The sequence below is a fragment of the Phocoena sinus genome, chromosome 8, assembly GCF_008692025.1.
Source record: "Phocoena sinus isolate mPhoSin1 chromosome 8, mPhoSin1.pri, whole genome shotgun sequence".
Classification (NCBI taxonomy): Eukaryota; Metazoa; Chordata; class Mammalia; order Artiodactyla; family Phocoenidae; genus Phocoena; species Phocoena sinus.
The window spans coordinates 110,071,265-110,087,454 of record NC_045770.1 but is presented as its reverse complement, the minus strand read 5'-3'; the positions used below and the strand labels follow the sequence as shown (position 1 = coordinate 110,087,454).

Below are 16,190 nucleotides of genomic sequence, written 5' to 3'. Positions count from 1 at the left end.
CCCTCTTGGTAGAAGGAAGTTAGGAGTTGGGACCACCAAGGGTGGGAAGAGGGAAAGCCCAGGAGAGGATGGTCCAACTCACCACCGCTGGCCCAGCTGCCCACCTCTTCCGTGTGGCCTGGCCTTCCCTGGAGGAGCAGGCCTGGAAGAGAGCAGACTGGGCCCAGGCCGAGGTGGCTATAGCTGGGCCCTGTCCATCCCCTGGCCAGCCCTCCAGCCGCCCCAGGGCTCTGAGCCACCCTTGGGTTGCCGTGGTCCCGAGCAGAGGCGCTTGCCCTAGGCCAACCAGGGTGCGACCACGCCTCCCATCCCTGGTGGACTTGTGGGGTTCCCCGCGCGGGGATGGGGTGGCCAGCTCCCTCCTCTTGGGGCCGGATACCCGGAAACCAAGCGAATCATTTTCGACTCTCAGGTGTACAGAAATGCGGTTTACTTGGTAGGCGGCGTTGGTTCAATAAACTATGCAGCTGGCACCGCCTGCCTCCGGCGCTTTCTCCCCGCCCCGCCCCGCAGCCACAGTCGTGGAGACGCGGGAGCACAGGCGCCGGTGCCGCCGCCCCGCCCGGCCCTACACCGGCCAGCGCGAGTCCGCGGTGATGGGCGGGCAGCTGAGGAAGCGGAAGCCGAACCTGCTCTCGGCCGTGCTCTGCACCGACAGCGCCACCATCGGACAGCCGCGGTCCACGCTCTTCCGGCGCACCTGGGGGGGCGGAGCCTGAGTGGCCGCAGGGCGGGGCCGGGGCGGGGCGGGGGCTGCCCGGAAGCCCGCGCCAGCGCTCACCCGGAGCTTGTGTTCCTTCCTAGCCTGGCAGTCCTCGAGGCCCAGCGCGGCCTCTGCGGGGGACAATGAGGGTGTAGGGTCGGCCGGCCGCCCCCTTCTCGCTGTCCGCCCCTCCCTCCACGTCCCTCCCTGCTGCGCACCCACCGGGGACGGGGACGGGGCTGGCGGGCAGGAGCTCTGGGTGGGTCTCGGCGGCGCCCTCGGGCCGCGCTGGCCCCTCTCGCTGGCGGAGGAGCTTTCTGGTGCTCAGGCGGGGCAACTGGACCCGCGTCCTGGGGGGAAGGGCGGTGAGGGGGGTCGTGAGAGACAGAGCCTGTCCGCGGGAAGGGGTGGTTCCGGAGGGGACGGGGCCAGGGGAGGTGGAGGACCTGAGGGGAGTCCTGAATAGCTGGAGGGTGGTCCTGGCAAGGGCGGGCCCTGGGGAGGTGGGGGACAGTCCTAGCAGGGGGTCTGGGGTCTTTGTCGAGTCTGGGCCTGGGGAGAAGGTACGGACTGGGGGACCCGAGGTCCTCACCCCGGCCTCCGGCGCCCGGCCCGGGCCTCCTGCACCCGACCCTTGCGCGGGGGTCGAGGCAGGGGCTGCTGCTCCGCGAGGTCGGCACCGGGCCGGGCCTCTGAGAGCGGGAAACGGTCGATGGACAAGTCGGTGTTGTCGGCGAAGATCCTGCACACGGGGGTCACGCAGTGAGCGGCCTGGTGCTCGCTGAGGACCTGCGGGGCCGTGGGGGACACGGTGGTCACCTCCACCCTGCAAAGCCCGCCCTTCCCACCACCCTCGCTGGGATCCGCACTGACCTCGCCTTGGGGGTTCAGGAGGAGGGTCACGCAGCCCCGGCTGGAGTGGAAGTGGACGGGCTCCTGGCCCAAGGAGGAGGGTGGCTGCCGCTTGGTGCTGCTGGGCGCCTCGCCCCACACCTGGGGACGGCGTCGGCGGCCGGTGAGGGGTGAGGGGCCGGCGGCGGGGGGGCCGGGGCGGGGCCTCGAGGGGCGCGGAGAGCAGGGCGCACCGTGATGTGTTGCCTTGGCTCCAGCAGCGTGCTGGGCGGGAAGCGGTACATGCACACGGGGAAGTCGTGCACCAGCTGCTGCAGCACGAAGCCACCCAGGTCGGCCGTCTCCTCCAGCGACTGGTTGAGGATGCGCACGAACCTCCGGCGGTGGCTCACCGCCATGATCTTCAGGCAGGAGCCCGTGGGGCTGGGGCTGGAGCGCGGGCAGGGGAGCTGTGCCGAGACGTTCGGGCCCCTCCCACCGGGGTCCCGCTAGGAGACCTGCTCCCGCCCTTGCGCTCGGGGCTGGCTCCCGTCCTCACCTTGGACAGCGCCCGTAATGCCGGGGATGGGGATCCTCACGGGACTCAGGCTCCTGGCCATTCTTGCCCTGCCTGTCCGAGTGGGTTTTCCGGAGATCCAGGGAGAGGCGGCCTGTCCAGGAGAGGAACCCCAATATGGAGGGTCCACTGGGGACATCTCCGGTGAGGCCAGACCTGGCCCACTGCGCCCTGAGGCTCCACGTGGGAGAGGAGCAGCATGAGGTGAGGGTCGGATCGCAGGGGAGACGGCTGGACCCAGGAGGCTGCGCGAAGCAGAGGAGCGCCTGGCAGTACTTGCTGGGACGTGGGGGAATGTGGATTCAGGCCAGAGCGCAAAGGCGGTGGCAGTCGTCCTCCAAGACCACCTTAACCCCTAGGGATGTGGCTGGAAAGGCCCCAACTGCCTCAAACTGGGCTACTGTGAAAGCCCAGAGGGTGGGGGACACCCTTTAGGACTTTGGGCAGAGATCACAGTCCCGCGGGGGTGGGAGGGGGAGAAACCAGGGGAGCCCCGCCCACTCCACCTTCCCACGTTGCTCGACTGTCCCCGCAGAGGCTCTGTGCCTGTGCCTCCTTCTGCTCAGCAGTGTGGCCTGGCGCCTGGAGAGGGTCCCCTGTCACTTTCTGCACATGGTAACGTGCAGCCAGCAGGCAGCTGCTGGACTCAGAGTCGGCACCCCCGGAGCTGCTGGTGCCCACCAGGGGCAGGGAGCTCCACTCAACGCTCTTGAGACGATGCTCCCTCTGCTGGCAGTACAGCTCTGAGTTCCACTGGTCAGGCTGTGTGGCTGGTGGGAGCTCCGGGAGCGGCGGGACCCGGGGGTGCCTGCAGGCCAAGATCAGCTCGCTGCCCGTGGCTTCAGCTCCTGGACCCCAGCCCTGCCCCCATCCAGCCTCCATAAGGAGGGCAGGGCACACCAAGTTGTGGCCCCAGTCCCTAGGATCCAGCCTGGGCAAAGGGCTCGTGGCTGGACAGAGATGGGCCCAGAGCCCTTTCCCTTCTAAGTGACCTGTCCAGGGACACTAAGGGGTGGAACTTGGAGTTTGGTCCATACCAACCAAGGCAAGCCCTCCCCTCCCCTCACCCCTAGGGAGTCCCCACCCAGTGCAGTTACTGTTGATCTGAGCTGGACTCGAGGTTGGTGAAGAGGTTGGGGTACCGGTGGGCGATGCTGTTCCAGTCCACATTCTCCAGCCGGAAACCCTGGCCAGGGAGCAAGAAGCACATGACCTGACCCTCCCGCAGGACTGCAGAGCCAAGAACACACCTGGAGGGCCTCGCTTACCACCCCAGCAGTGGGGGGCCGATCGTTCTCAGAGAGGTCACTGGGGCCCATCAGGGTCTCTGCCGTCACCACCTGCAAAAGGGGCAGCAGGCTGGGGGGAAGCGCTCCCCTCTGCCCAAGGTCACTCTCCCCTCTGACCTCCCCAGTGCCTGAGGCACACACTTGCTAAGTATCAGGTGTCAGGGACTACAGGGCTTGTAGCTCCTCCCTGCCCCAGGCCTCAGTCCCGGTTCCAGAGGCAGCCTGAGGGGGGCAGGCCTCCCAGGCAGCCCAGGGACCCGCAGCGGAAGCGCCAGTCTCAAGGGGACATGCTAGCTGTCGGAGGGAAGACCGAGGAGGGCGGACTTGGGGGTGGGGGGGCGCCCAGAGGCCAGGCTCACCTCCACACTGCCCGTGGAAGACCGCAGCATGCGGCCCACCCAGGAGGAGCGGGCCAGCTGCAGGAGGCAGGACTTCTGCAAGGCCTGCAACTCTGCCTCCAGCTGCCGCAGCGTGTTTCTGGTCTGCAGCAGCCGCTCCTCCAGGTGTGCCTTCTCCTGCTCGGGGAGGGCGGGGCCTTCTGCAGACCCTGCCGGCCAAGGCCAACCCCTGCCTGCCCCCTCCGCCCCCCCGTCCGCACCCCACTCCCTGATCCCACCTGCCCCTCACCAGCTGGGCCTGTCCCTTCTGCTCTTCCAACTCCAGAGTCAGCTTTTGGACCTGGTTTTGCAAGAGCTCCTGGCTGCGCGAGCTCCTGGGGGAAAGGGCAATCTCAGCAGCCCCCACCTCTGGGTTGGCAGCCAAGGAGAGAAGGAGGGGCTCCTCTTCACTGTCTTTAGGGGCCTGAGGGCACAGAGTGCAACTGGGCCAGGCCAGGTCAGGCCCTGAAGAGGTCTGGGCTGGAGGTGGCGTCCAGGTTGGGTTCAGCACCCACAGACATGTTCGGGATTAGGGTCTGGGTGGCTTTACAGTATATTAACTTCTTCAGGGCTGGTGGGGGGGGGAATCAGGGCCAGGTAAGGACAGGGGCTAGAGGCGAAGATCAGGGCCAGGGTCAGGGCTGCGGTCTTGGCAGTGGACTTTGGAGTCAGACATGAACTCGGAGTTAGGGTCGGCACGGGCACTGGGCAGGCGGGGGACCAGCAGTATATGCTGCTGACCTCTCGGCTGGAAGCCCAGCCACGTCCTGCAGGATACGGCAGTGTCGGGCCTCCCGGTGGTTCTCGATCGCCCACCGCAGGGCCTGGATCTCCAGTTCTCGCTGCCTCCACAGCAGCCGCAGAGTGCGGGGGTCCAGGGACTCCGGGGCAGACCTGAAAGGCCAGCGCACCTTCCGCTTGGTCAGGCCCTGCTCTCTGGCTGGCCTGGCCCAAGCGGCTGACCTCCCCCCTCCCCTCCTTACTGCGGGTTGACAGAGGAGACCATCCTGGTGGAGCTGGGCTTGGTGTCCTGAGGGCATGCAGGAGCCCCACGGTCAGGAGAGGCGCTGGCTGGGGGCCCCACGTGGCCGCTGACCAGTTCTCGGTCCACCAGGGATGGGAAAGCCTTTTCCTCGGCATCTTCAGCCTCCTGACAAGACTCAGGGGCCATTCTTGATGTTGAGGGAGTTCAGAGGAAGGATGGTAGGGCTGCCCTGGGTCCCGTGTGTGGGCACCCCTGCAGGGCTCTCCTTACGTGGCCAGCGCACGTGCGTGTGTATGGCAGCCCCAAGATGGCACTGCTGGTTCACAGGGCGTCACTCTCCGAGAAGGGGTGTGTGTGTGTGTGTGTGTGTGTGTGTGTGTGTGTGTGTGTGTGTGTGTCTGCCCCACAGGAAAGCACACTGCCAGTCACGTGGGTGTCCACACCTGCGTGTTTCTGACCAGGCCAGGGCAGCAGGTCACCCCCACCCCTGGCACCGTGTCACTTGGGTGTTCGTTCACACATTCCCTCTCATCTCCCCCCTGTCACCCTTGCCCTCCAGAAGCTGTAATCCTGCCCCCCGGCCTAGTGCAAGTGTCCCCAAAGGTGCTAGTCCTTTGCCGGTGATGTCCCTGTCCCCCGCAGACCCAGGGCCCTCCCCCGCAACACTCACCTGAGGCCTGAAATCCAAGCAGGCCTGGGGAGAGAAACGCTCTACACTGTTGCCATGGATACCAGCACCCAGAAGGGGAGGGGCCGTTTGTTACCAGGAGCCTCCAGGGAGACCCCAGACCGGGGCCCTGAGTGGACCCTGGGCCCCCTCCTTGTCCAGCCCGAAGGAGAAGCTGTGAGAGGCTGAGCTACTGCCCAGCTAACCTCCACAGGCCCAGAGGACACAGAGTGACCAGTAGGGTCTGCCATGGTCCCCAGCTCAGCCCAACACCTCCAACCGACGCTGGGGCAGGTTCCCACCGTCCCTCCCCAGCCTGACCACGGTGATCAGTGGGTATTGGTGGCATTGCTGCCCTGTGAGTGTGTCCACAGGCCAGCAGGATGGCCTTCGTGAGAATATAAGGTAAATAAGAAAAAAACAATCCCTGCCTTCAAAAGGACTCACTGGGGCCTGAGCTGACTGGGGAGGAGGGAGAGGCAGGTGAGAGCTCGGAGAACCTGGCGGAGGGGCTTGCTGAGCTCTAACCAGCAGTGGAACCCCTCCTGAGTTCCTCCTATGGCCTCTGTGCCCATAGCGGCTGGTGCCCATTTACCTGACCAAGAGAGAAGCCTCCCCTTCCCCTTCCCCCATCCACCTCCACCACTCGAGCAACTGCAGGGAGGCCTGGGGACACTTACATAACGATGACAATGGTCCCCTCACCCGCGCCTCTGGACAAAAGTGAGGCCCCAGACCTGACCCATTAGACTCACGCCCTCCAGTATTTGCCCCCCCACACCTTCATTCCTTCACCATTCATTCATTCAGACTTTCAGCTTTTGCTCTTGGTAGGGCTTGTGGTGGGAGGGAGGACACCACCCCCCACCCCCGCCCATGGCCGTCTGATTGGGCGAGTACAGCCTCTGGATGCCCTTGCCGCTGGGCCACACAGATATAGCATTGAGGCTACGAGGGGCCCTGGCTGCTGCGCTGGCTTGGGGTCTCCTGGCAGGACTGGCCTGGTGCAGGAGCGTGTCCACAGCTTGGGCAGGCATCGGGCCCCACTGAGGGCAGGAAAGGGTGGGGGGAAGGAACCTCAAAGAGTCCAGGGCCTTTGTCCCAGGCAACCTCTGGGCGGCCCCCTCACCCACCAGGATTGTCAGCCTGGCAGCAGCCAGAGAGGAACAGCGGCCAACCAGCTCCACTGCCTCCCGCTAAGAGCCGACGCGGGCCCATCAGGCCGGGGTAAGGGCGGTTCTGGCTCCGCGGCTCCGCTGGGCGCAGGCCGGGCTCGCGGGGTCCCAGGCCGGCGCCCCCTCCCTAGGCGGGAGGCTCCTCAGACTGGGCGGCTTCTGCGGAAGCCAATCATGGAGCGCGACCAGGCACCTGCCCCACGCGCCGCCTGCGACCGCGGTCTGGGACGCGCTTCCGTGTTGCTTTCGGGCTTGGGGCGTGCGTGGACCCGGGCTCTGTCCGCTCCGCTGCTCCCCGGAGCCCCGCCCACACCTGGGCGCCGCCGGGGGCGGGGCGGGCGGGGAGCCAATGGGGAGGGCCAGGGGCGAGGCTCAGAGTAGGTGGCTAATGGGCGTCGGCATGGGGCGGGCAGTGCGCGTCGCGGAGCCAATGGAAGTGTGCGGGGCGGGGCTCTCCGGCCGTGGGCCAATGGGGTGGCGGGCCGGGGCGCTCCCGCGGCGCTGTAGGCGGCAGGTTGCGGCGGCGCCCGGCGCCTGGCAGCAGCCAGTTCGCGTCCGGATTCCGGAGGCAGGCGAGCGTCCAGGTGAGCTGCGCCGGGTCCCGGAACTTCCAGAGCGCAGGGAGCGGCCCCGGACGGCGATTCCGACGGAGGGGCGCAAGCCAGGCCGGCGTGGGGGCCGTGCCGCACCTGCACCCGCCCCGGGCGGGGACAGCGGCCTCGCGGCGATCGCGGGGACGGGCGGGAGTGGGGAGGGGCCGACCGTGCCGGGTGCGGTGGGTCTGGAGGGCCGAGGTCTGCGGGCGGACGCCCCGCGGGAGGGGCTGTACCCTCCGAGCCAGGTGGCTGGGTCTGGTTAATGATTTGCCTTGTTCCGGGAGTGGGGCGGGGCGAGAGCAGGCTGGGAAGTGGGGAAGCCTCCGAGCGCTGCGGGAGGGCACACTGGTTCCCCCTTTGGGGGGCACTGGTCTTTGCTACCCCACCCCCAGGAATGCGCGGCCTGCAGGTGGGGCTGGGCAGCAGACGCTGAGGGGCAGCAGTCCTGAGCCAGTTCAGGAGGTGAGGGGCAGGCCTCAAGGAGGAAGAGCGGGGCCAGGCTGTGTTGGGGCCAGGCAGGGCCTGACCCTGTGGCCTTCACCCTCCCTGCAGGACAGGGATGCTCTCAGGGCTGGCGGCCATGGAGCTGAAGGTGTGGGTGGATGGCATCCAGCGTGTGGTCTGTGGGGTTTCAGAGCAGACCACCTGTCAGGAAGTGGTCATCGCACTGGCCCAAGCGATAGGTGAGTCCCCTGAAGCACGGATGGGCCCAGCAGGTGCACCTGGGGTGCCCCGAGGAGGGTGGGGCTGCTGCTGATCCCTCTTGCCTGCCCCCAACTGCACAAGCCAGGTGGACAGACGGTAAGGAATGTGGGCTGACTGACCCCTCCCCCCTACCCCAGGCCAGACAGGCCGCTTCGTGCTTGTGCAGCGTCTCAGAGAGAAGGAACGGCAGCTGCTACCCCAGGAGTGTCCCGTGGGTGCCCAGGCGACCTGTGGACAGTTTGCCAGCGATGTCCAGTTTGTCCTGAGGCGGACAGGACCCAGCCTCGCTGGGAGGCCCTCCTCAGACAGCTGCCCTCCCCCTGAGCGCTGCCCAATACGAGCTAGCCTTCCCCCAAAGCCTCGACCAGCACTGGACCGTGAGCCCTGCAAAGCACTGCCCTTCAGCCTGGGGCTCCCTGGGCTGGCCCCCGGCCCTGTGCCCCCTGAGCCTGTGGGTCCCGTAGCACCAATGCCGGGCTGCTGCGCGGACCTGCAGGGCTTGGAGCGAAGGGTGCGCCGGAACGCAGCGGAGCTGGGCCAGGAGGCCTTCTGGGAGCAGGAGCTGCGGCGGGAGCAGGCCCGGGAGCACGAGGGGCAGGCCCGCCTGCAGGCGCTGAGCGCGGCCACGGCTGAGCATGCCGCTCGGCTGCAGGCCCTGGACGCCCAGACCCGCGCCCTGGAGGCCGAGTTACTTATGGCCGCAGAGGCCCCTGGGCCCCCCTCACCCACAGCGTCTGTCGCAGAACGCCTGCGCCAGGACCTGGCCGCCCAGGAGCGGCAGAGTGTGGAGGTGCAGGGCAGCCTTGCCCTGGTGGGCAGGGCTCTCGAGGCTGCTGAGCACGCCCTGCAGGTGAGCCCGCTGGACCCCGCACCCCTGCCAGTTCCTCCATCGCAGGGTGGATTTGGGTGTTGGTCTCAGGATCAGACGAGGGAGAGCGTGAGGCCGTGCGGCTCCACGGCCGTGCGCCTCTGAGGGTCCCGTGTGCCTCTGAGGGTCCCGTGTGCCTCTGAGGGTCCCGTGTGCCTCTGAGGGTCCCGTGTGCCTCTGAGGGTCCCGTGTGCCTCTGAGGGTCCCGTGTGCCCTAGGCCCAGGCCCAGGAGCTGGAGGAGCTGAACCGGGAGCTGCGTCAGTGTAACCTGCAGCAGTTCATCCGGCAGACGGGGGCTGCACTGTCCCCGTCCCCACGGCCGGACGGGGCTCCCCCTGGCACGCAGGTCAGAGCGGTTCTGGAGGGCGGCCAGGTTGGCGGGAGGCCCAGCCCAGCTCCAAGCTAACCCGCTCTTCCCACAGGATCTTCTGCCTCCGTCCAGAGAAGAGCCCCTGCCGGGAGCCCCCCCAAGTCCAGCCCTAGTGTCCAGCCTGAGCCCAGAGAGTATGTCTGTCTCCCCCACTGTGGGTGGGATGAGGTCCTTCTGTGGCCCCCGCAGCCCTCTCAGCCCATGTCTTCCCCACAGTCACCCCCATGAGGCAGAACTCCTGGAGGTAGCAGCTCTCGCCCCCGAGTGGACGTCCAGTGCCAGCCCAGCCCTGGCTCTGATGACGTGAGCAAGGGCAGCCAAGGCCAGCCCAGCCTGGATGACAGAAGGCGAGCTCGGGGCCACAGAGGACTCCTTCCACCATGCAGTGGGAAGCCCTGGTACCCTGGGTCTGAGGTGGGACTCCTCGGAGCCCTAGGGCTTCTGCTTCAGTGGGCAGGGGAAGGCTGAGGACTCTTGCTCTAGGCCTTGTCAAATCTGCGCAGACCCCTGGAGAAGCACGGGGCATGGCCAGCCCAGAAATCACTAGGCCCCAAAGGCCACAGCTCCTTGCTGGGGAAGGGAGGTGCACGGACCACCCTGTGTTCAGCCTGTAGGTATGCACTTGCGTGTGGGAGGCATCCTTCCCCACATCCGTGTGTGTGCAGGTGCGCGCACACGCGTGTGTGTGCTGCCTTCCCACCCCGACACTAAAACCTCAATAAACTGCCCCACGTGGCTTAAGTGTGTCCCAAGGCTGCAATGGGCAGGGTCTGTGGGGTCCCTGCATAGTCCCCTGAGCTGCCTGGGGCTGGCAGCAGCCAAAGATCCTGAGATGGGGGTTTCCCAGGGACCAGTCATCAGTTGGTCTAAAGCTGGAGCTCCCAGGGGCTCACATTTCAGGCTGCTGTGTCCACCCACCCCCTGGGGGGGTGGCCCTTCCCTGTTGGTGTGCGGGGGTGGGGGGTGGGGGGGGTGTTTCTCTCCTTGGCAACCTGAGCCTGGGGTTGGAGTGGTGCTGGGTGCCTGAAGCAGCCTCAGCACTGACCTGGGTTTCTGTCTGGACCCCTCCTCCTCCTGGCTTCCCTCTCTGGCCTGCTCCCCACCAGCAGCAGAAAGCTCTGCCCGCTCTGGGGTGGCTCCTGGATATGAGGACTCGAGGACGCGCCAGACCCGTCCATCAGGTTTCCTGAGTCTGAGAGCTTGCGGGGACTCCTGGGTCTGCGAGGCCCAGGGAGCTTTGCTGGCCCCTGGAGGGTGTGCCGCCCACCTCCACTCCCCAGGTGGGCATGAAGCCTCAGCTGCATGCCTGCAGCCTTGAAATTGGGGCAGGGCGAGGTCCAAATCACAGCCCTGGTCCTGGGGTGGGCCACAGGCTCCCAGCTCAGAGAGCTGTGGCTGGGATGGGAGAGCTCTGCCGGTCAGAACCTGGGGGCTCTGAGGCTTGGGTGCAGCCACGTGTATTGAGGAACAGGGGACGGGACAGCCTAGATCACAGGGGTCTTCGTGCTTAGTTTGGGGGAGGGCAACTTTGGGATGGACTCAGCCTTCTTCTGGGGTGGCCCCTGAGCCGTGCCTGGCATTCCCCACTTCCTTTGGGGCCGACAGTAGGGGACGTGAAGTCCTGAGTGCAAGGAGCAAGGAAACCACCAAGCACATAGCTTATGGGAGTAACCAGGAGCCGGTACTTCCTGCCTGAGCTGCAGCAGGGATGGGAGTGGCTGCACGGGCCTGGTGGCAAAAGGGATCTGGCCCCGGCTTCCTCTGTGGAGCCCCCAGCCCATCCCCTCACCTGTCCACACTCCTTCCTGACCTGTGACTCCAGATAGGGCCAAGCACAGGCCACACAGGGTGCAGCCTGGAGTGCACGGGCCAGTAAGGCCTTGCCCTGGGTGGGAGGACTGGGGACTGTCCGAGGGGCCTGCTCCCTTCACCTGTAGCCCCCACCTGTGCTCCAGAGGGTTGGATGGACCGCTGGGCACCAGCCCTGAGCCTTAGCACGGCGTCATCTCCCAAGCTGAGCACGTAGGCCAGCAGAGGGCAAGGCCAGGTGCCATCTAGGGACCACCCTACACACACAGGGGAAAGGGGAGGACCAGCCCATGCCTTTCCCAGTGTCATGGGCTTCCCCACTCCCCAAAGGGCGGCAGACACAGAACTGGGCGGACTTAAGGCCCCCGGTCTCCGTGTCTGTTTTCAGGGAACACCCGTTCCTTCTGAAGTCACTGGCAGGGACCTGCCCCTGGCCTGAGGCTGCCTCTGAGGACGCTGACAGCCCTCTCCAGCTCAGAGAGGGTCCTCAGGCAGAACCTTCCTCTGAGGCTGTTCCAGGTGAACAAAATTCCACACCCCCCGAAAGTTGCCAGAAGTGCTTCAGATCACTAAGCAAATCCTTGAGTTGCTGAAGTTTACTTTTGAGTTTTAAACTGTACTTTGAAAACAATGATGTGAAAGGTGTTGAGGTGACGAAAGGCCCAGCTCCCATCAAACCAGTGGATGGCAGGGCAGGACCCTGCCTGCTGTGAGTACCGGGCAGCTATCCTCACTGTCGCTCCACAGGGCCAGACTGGGTTGGGGGGAAGGCACTGGTGCCCCGACTGGCCTCAGAGTTCTTGCTTGCCCCCCGCCCCGCACAGCAGGGCCCTCCAGGGCTGGCTGAGAACACCAGGGTTCACAGACGGCTGCCCAGAGTAAGTCATCACCCAGTGGCAGCAAATCAGCTCTGTTGGTTCTCAGCCCCAAAGCCACCAACAGCCTCCCTGCCACCTGCAGAACCTGGCCCTGCCAAGCCTGCTGGGTGTGACACTCAGCACACCACATCGACCATCAGTTAGGACAGGGTCCCTCCAAAGGGGAGTCCGAGTCCACACAAGGCCCCGACTAAGCCTACCTCCCCACCAGGCTGCCCCAACCATCAGCCCCCACCACCTGGGAGAGGGGACAGAGCCTGCTGCTGGCCTCCTGGCGTCTGCAGGCCCAGAGGCTGCTCTGGGCCGGCTCCACAACCACAGGATTTTCACGGTGAACTCAAGAATCCCTAACAGGAAAGCGGGCCTCCAGGAGCCCCCGCCCCTGGGAGGGTGTGTCAGGGGTGCCACAAAAGGGTCTTCAGAGCCCCGCCTCCCTTAGCGGCCCCGCTGAAGTGGCAGAGTGCACAGAAAAGTCAAATCTGTCACCACTGTCCTCAAGGAAGTCCTCAGAGGTAGCCCTCAAGAGGCTGGTTCTGGAGGTCCTTGTCCCAATGTCCAAGGGTCGAACCCCGGCACCCGTGCCTGCCCAGGACTGCCTTAAGCTTGGCGACATCGGGAAGGCGGTCCCAGGAACCCTGCACATCCTGACACCCTGAGACACACAAGGGAAAGAGAGTTCCCTCCAAGAGGGCATCTGGTCCAACCTGAGCCCCCTCGTGAGGAGGACAGCGAAGTTCCCTGAATGTCCCCCGTTTTCCCTCAGCCCACTGCTGGTCGCAGAAAAGCACACCCAGTCCACGGGGCGCCTTTGCCCACCACCCGCCTTGGCGCGCGCCCTCTGACCCGATGTGGCCGTCCCCTGCCCTGCAGGGTCACAGAGGGGACGGGGCGGTCGCGCAGCCCAGAGACAGATCAGCCGCTGTCACACGCACAGTGGGTCCGGAGCAGCGCAGTGTGCGGTGGGCAGTGGCTGCCCTGCGCCTGGAGGGACCGCCGTGCGGGCGGAAGGGTCGTCCCAAGCCCCCGACCCTTCCCTCCCCTCCAACTTGGCTGTCCGATCCCGCTGCCCTTGCCCGGTCCGAGCTCCCGCCCGCCGGCCTGGGACCCCTCGCGCGTCACCTGCGACCCCGGCACGGGGCCGTCGCCGGCTTTCTGCCCAACTTCGGCGGCGGCCGCGGCCCCCTCGCGCCCCCGCCGGCTCCGCGCTCCGCGCCCGGCCCGTATGCAAATGTACAGGTCCCGCAGCCAATGGCCGGCCGAGCCGGGCCCGCCCTGCCGCGCCGCAGCCACTGTGTGAGAGCCGGGGACGGGACGCCGCGCCCACCGTCGCGCGGCGCCTCGCGGGCGCGGCCGGCGCGTTCCTCTCCGCACGTCGGCCTCTGGGCGGGGCCGCCACCTGCCGGGCGGGGCCTGCGGGCGCCGCGTCGCCGCCTGGCGCCCGGGGCAGCTCCCCCGCCGGCCGGTGCAGGTGGTACGACCCGAGGCGCTACCCACGCCGGCCCCGGCGGTGGAACAGCCCGGGCGCTTCGGCACCCTCGGCCCGCGCGAGCCGGGCCCCTCCCCGGGAAGGCCGGGCTCCGGCACACGTAAGCCGGACCGTGCCCTCGCGACCACCTACTGGCCGCGCCTCCTGCACCCACTCCGGGGCGGTCTGGCTGGCGTTGAGGGGGCTCCGCTTCTGCCTGGTTTGACCCGCGACACCCGCGGGCCGGCCCTGGGGACTCCTGGTCACTCCTGTCCGGAGGGGCCCCGGCACGGAGCGCAGGGCCCTCGGCAGCTTGCCCCCGTCCTCTGACCTGTCCTGTCCGGGCATTGAAAATTGTAGAAACCAAGGGAACGGAGCGTTTCAGACCTGGAGTCATCCGTTTCTGGTGTAGCCCCAAGGTAGCAGCCAGGGGAGTCGTGGCCCTGGCCCCTTCTCTTCACACTCCCCTCGCAGCCTCCCTGAGGCAGAATCATGGGTCATCCGGACCCCTAATCAGGCAGAGAGGTGCCCGAGCCCCTCCTGTTCTCCACCATCCAGTCTGGAGAGTTAGGGTTAGGTTTAAGGTCCTCTTAAGACCTTTGTGTCCCCTCCAAAGTAAGCAAGAACTCTCCCGTTTGCCCACCTCCCTCAAGTCAACCAGAGTCTCTGGCACCTGCCTCAGAGCCTGGCCCTCCCTGGAGGACCCCATTCTCCCTGCTCCAGGCAGCTACAAAGGGCCCCTCTGCCCCCGACTTGGCCCAGGGACAGTACCTCCTCAGCATCAGCCACCCCGGCTGCTCTCCTGCAGCCCTCCTGCCCCCCAGCTCACTACCCCACTCTTGTCCTCCCCGGAGCCCACTTAAGCCTGGGCTGGAGCCCACCAGTTGCCACAAAACCAGTGTGGGCCCCTCCTGCACCCTTCCCACCATCTTGGTCATTTCATTTCTTCCTTCAAAACTGTTGCCCGGGTGGCCGAGTGTGGGCCTCCAGGGAGACATCTGACCCTGCCTGGGACCTTGGGAGCATGAAGCCTGAGTATAGAAGTTCAAGTGCAGGGTGTTGGGTGTGGACCCTGTGGGCAGGGCCTGCACCTTCAAGACTGGGCGTGATTGGGGGCGGGCAGACAGGCAGAGGTTTGGAGGGGAGAAGTCTGGGATTCGGGGACAGGGACAGGCCAGAAATCAGGGTGACTCCCAGTTCCTGCCTTGCCCTGCTGGAACGACCTCCAGCAGTGCCCCCTCAGTCCTGCTGGTTCCAAATGCACCCTTTATATCACCCTCTGAAGTGTACTGAATGGTGGTCCCTCAAAAAGTTATGTTATATCCAAATGCCTAGACCCTGTGAATGTTACCTTACTTGGAAAAAGGGTCTTTGCAGCTTGATGAGGTCATCCTGGATTATCTGAGTGGGTCCTAAATCCAAAGACAAGTGTGCTTTTAAGAAAGCTACAGACACACAGGGAGGAAGGCCATACGAAGACCGAGGCAGAGATTGGGGTGATGCTGCCATAAGCCACGGAAGACTGAAGGACCAAAAAACCAGAAGCAGAAACAAAGGATTCCCTCTACAGATTTCAGAGAAAGCACAGCTGTCAACCTAGATTTTGGACTTCTGGCCTCTTGGACTGTGAGAGAAGAAGTTTGTGGTTTTAAGCCCCCCAGTCTGTGGTCATTTGTTGTGGCTGCCCTAGGACACTGATACACCTGCCTTCCTAAGTTAGGGATCACAGCCCTGCCTGTCTCCTTTCCCCGGCTCTGGCCCTGTGTGTTTGTGCAGGACTGATGGCAGGGGACGGGGCTGACCTGGGCTGGACAGAACCAAGGGAGCTCCCTGTCCAGCTCCACCCTCCTGTGCACACGAGGAGAGGAGCATGCATCCTGTGTCTGGGCCTGCCTGGGCCTGCGAGGGGCAGGAGTAGGGTGTGCCAGCATGCACCAGGGCCCAGTGAGGGCTGCAAGGTACAGGTTTTTTTCTCTCTCTCTCTCTTTTTTTTATTTATTTGTTTTTGGCTGCGTTGGGTCTTCGTTGCTGCGTGCGGGCTTTCTCTAGTTGTGGCGAGTGGGGGTTACTCTTCGTTGCGGTGTGCATTCTCATTGCGGTGGCTTCTTTTGTTGCGGAGCATGGCCTCTAGGCGTGCAGGCTTCAGTAGTTGTGGCACGCGGGCTCAGTAGTTGTGGCACATGGGCTTAGTTGCTCCGCGGCATGTGGGATCCTCCCAGACCAGGGCTTGAACCCGTGTCCCCTGCATTGGCGGGCGGATTCTTAACCACTGCGCCACCAGGGAAGCCCTGCATGTGTTTATTATGACAATCTTCCAGCAGGCCCCAAGAGCAGCTGCAGATGAGGGTAGGAGGGGCTGATCCTGCTCCAAGGGGGCTCCAAGCTGCTTGTCCAATTCCTTCCCAGGAGCTTTAGTGGCGTGCTCCCACTCACCCAGATTTGGGATCCTCTGCTGGGCGGTGTCCTCATATCTAGTGGTCTTTGGCAGGTAGGCATGTGTGTGCAGAAGGGCCGACACTGGCTGAGACCAAGCTGAGAGGGAGGGGGAGGTGCAGGGTGTTTACCATGCTGGACCCCACCCATCCAGCCCTCCATATCACTATTTTATAGCCAACGAGGCACAGAGGAATTGAGAAACTCTTCCGAGGTCACAAGATCCATACTTACGCTGAGAGCTAAAGTGTCCGGATTTGGGTACCTGGCCTGGGTGACACCCAAGAGGTACTATGCTGTGCCAGCGCTACACACACACACACACACACACACACACACGCCCACAGAGAAGATTCCCTCCAGAGTCCCTCACCTCTCTGGCACCATCCATTCTTCCTTTCTGCAAAGTCCTTTCCGGATCCTGTAAGCACGCGGGTTATTTCTCCCCTCATATAAAGAAA

The 16,190-nt window shown here is 65.2% G+C and overlaps 2 protein-coding genes across 5 annotated transcripts; one reads left to right on the top strand and one right to left on the bottom strand.

Annotated features, from left to right (window-relative positions):
- Positions 1–535: 535 nt before the first annotated feature.
- On the bottom strand, positions 536–6,871 carry LMNTD2 (lamin tail domain containing 2). The gene is made up of 13 exons (XM_032640328.1): positions 4,761–6,871; positions 4,519–4,671; positions 4,028–4,112; positions 3,760–3,915; positions 3,380–3,451; positions 3,209–3,297; positions 2,618–2,919; positions 2,094–2,205; positions 1,789–1,984; positions 1,577–1,696; positions 1,296–1,492; positions 926–1,053; positions 536–834 (listed from the first exon to the last, which is right to left on the bottom strand). Exons 1-13 carry the CDS (start codon positions 4,946–4,948, stop codon positions 569–571), a joined length of 2,064 nt encoding a protein of 687 aa, XP_032496219.1. The 5' UTR covers positions 4,949–6,871; the 3' UTR covers positions 536–568.
- A 229-nt stretch (positions 6,872–7,100) lies between these two features.
- RASSF7 (Ras association domain family member 7) lies at positions 7,101–9,890 on the top strand. Of its 4 annotated transcripts, XM_032640338.1 has the most exons (7): positions 7,112–7,188; positions 7,593–7,662; positions 7,753–7,883; positions 8,043–8,755; positions 8,992–9,120; positions 9,197–9,278; positions 9,361–9,890. In XM_032640338.1, the coding sequence occupies exons 3-7, from the start codon at positions 7,760–7,762 to the stop codon at positions 9,390–9,392; spliced, it is 1,080 nt and encodes a 359-aa protein (XP_032496229.1). In that variant the 5' UTR covers positions 7,112–7,188; positions 7,593–7,662; positions 7,753–7,759; the 3' UTR covers positions 9,393–9,890. The 4 variants fall into 4 exon arrangements, with proteins under 4 accessions (XP_032496226.1, XP_032496229.1, XP_032496228.1 ...); XM_032640335.1 differs by lacking the exon at positions 7,593–7,662 and having other exon boundaries at positions 7,101–7,188; XM_032640337.1 differs by lacking the exon at positions 7,112–7,188 and having other exon boundaries at positions 7,408–7,609.
- The last annotated feature ends 6,300 nt before the right edge of the window (positions 9,891–16,190 follow it).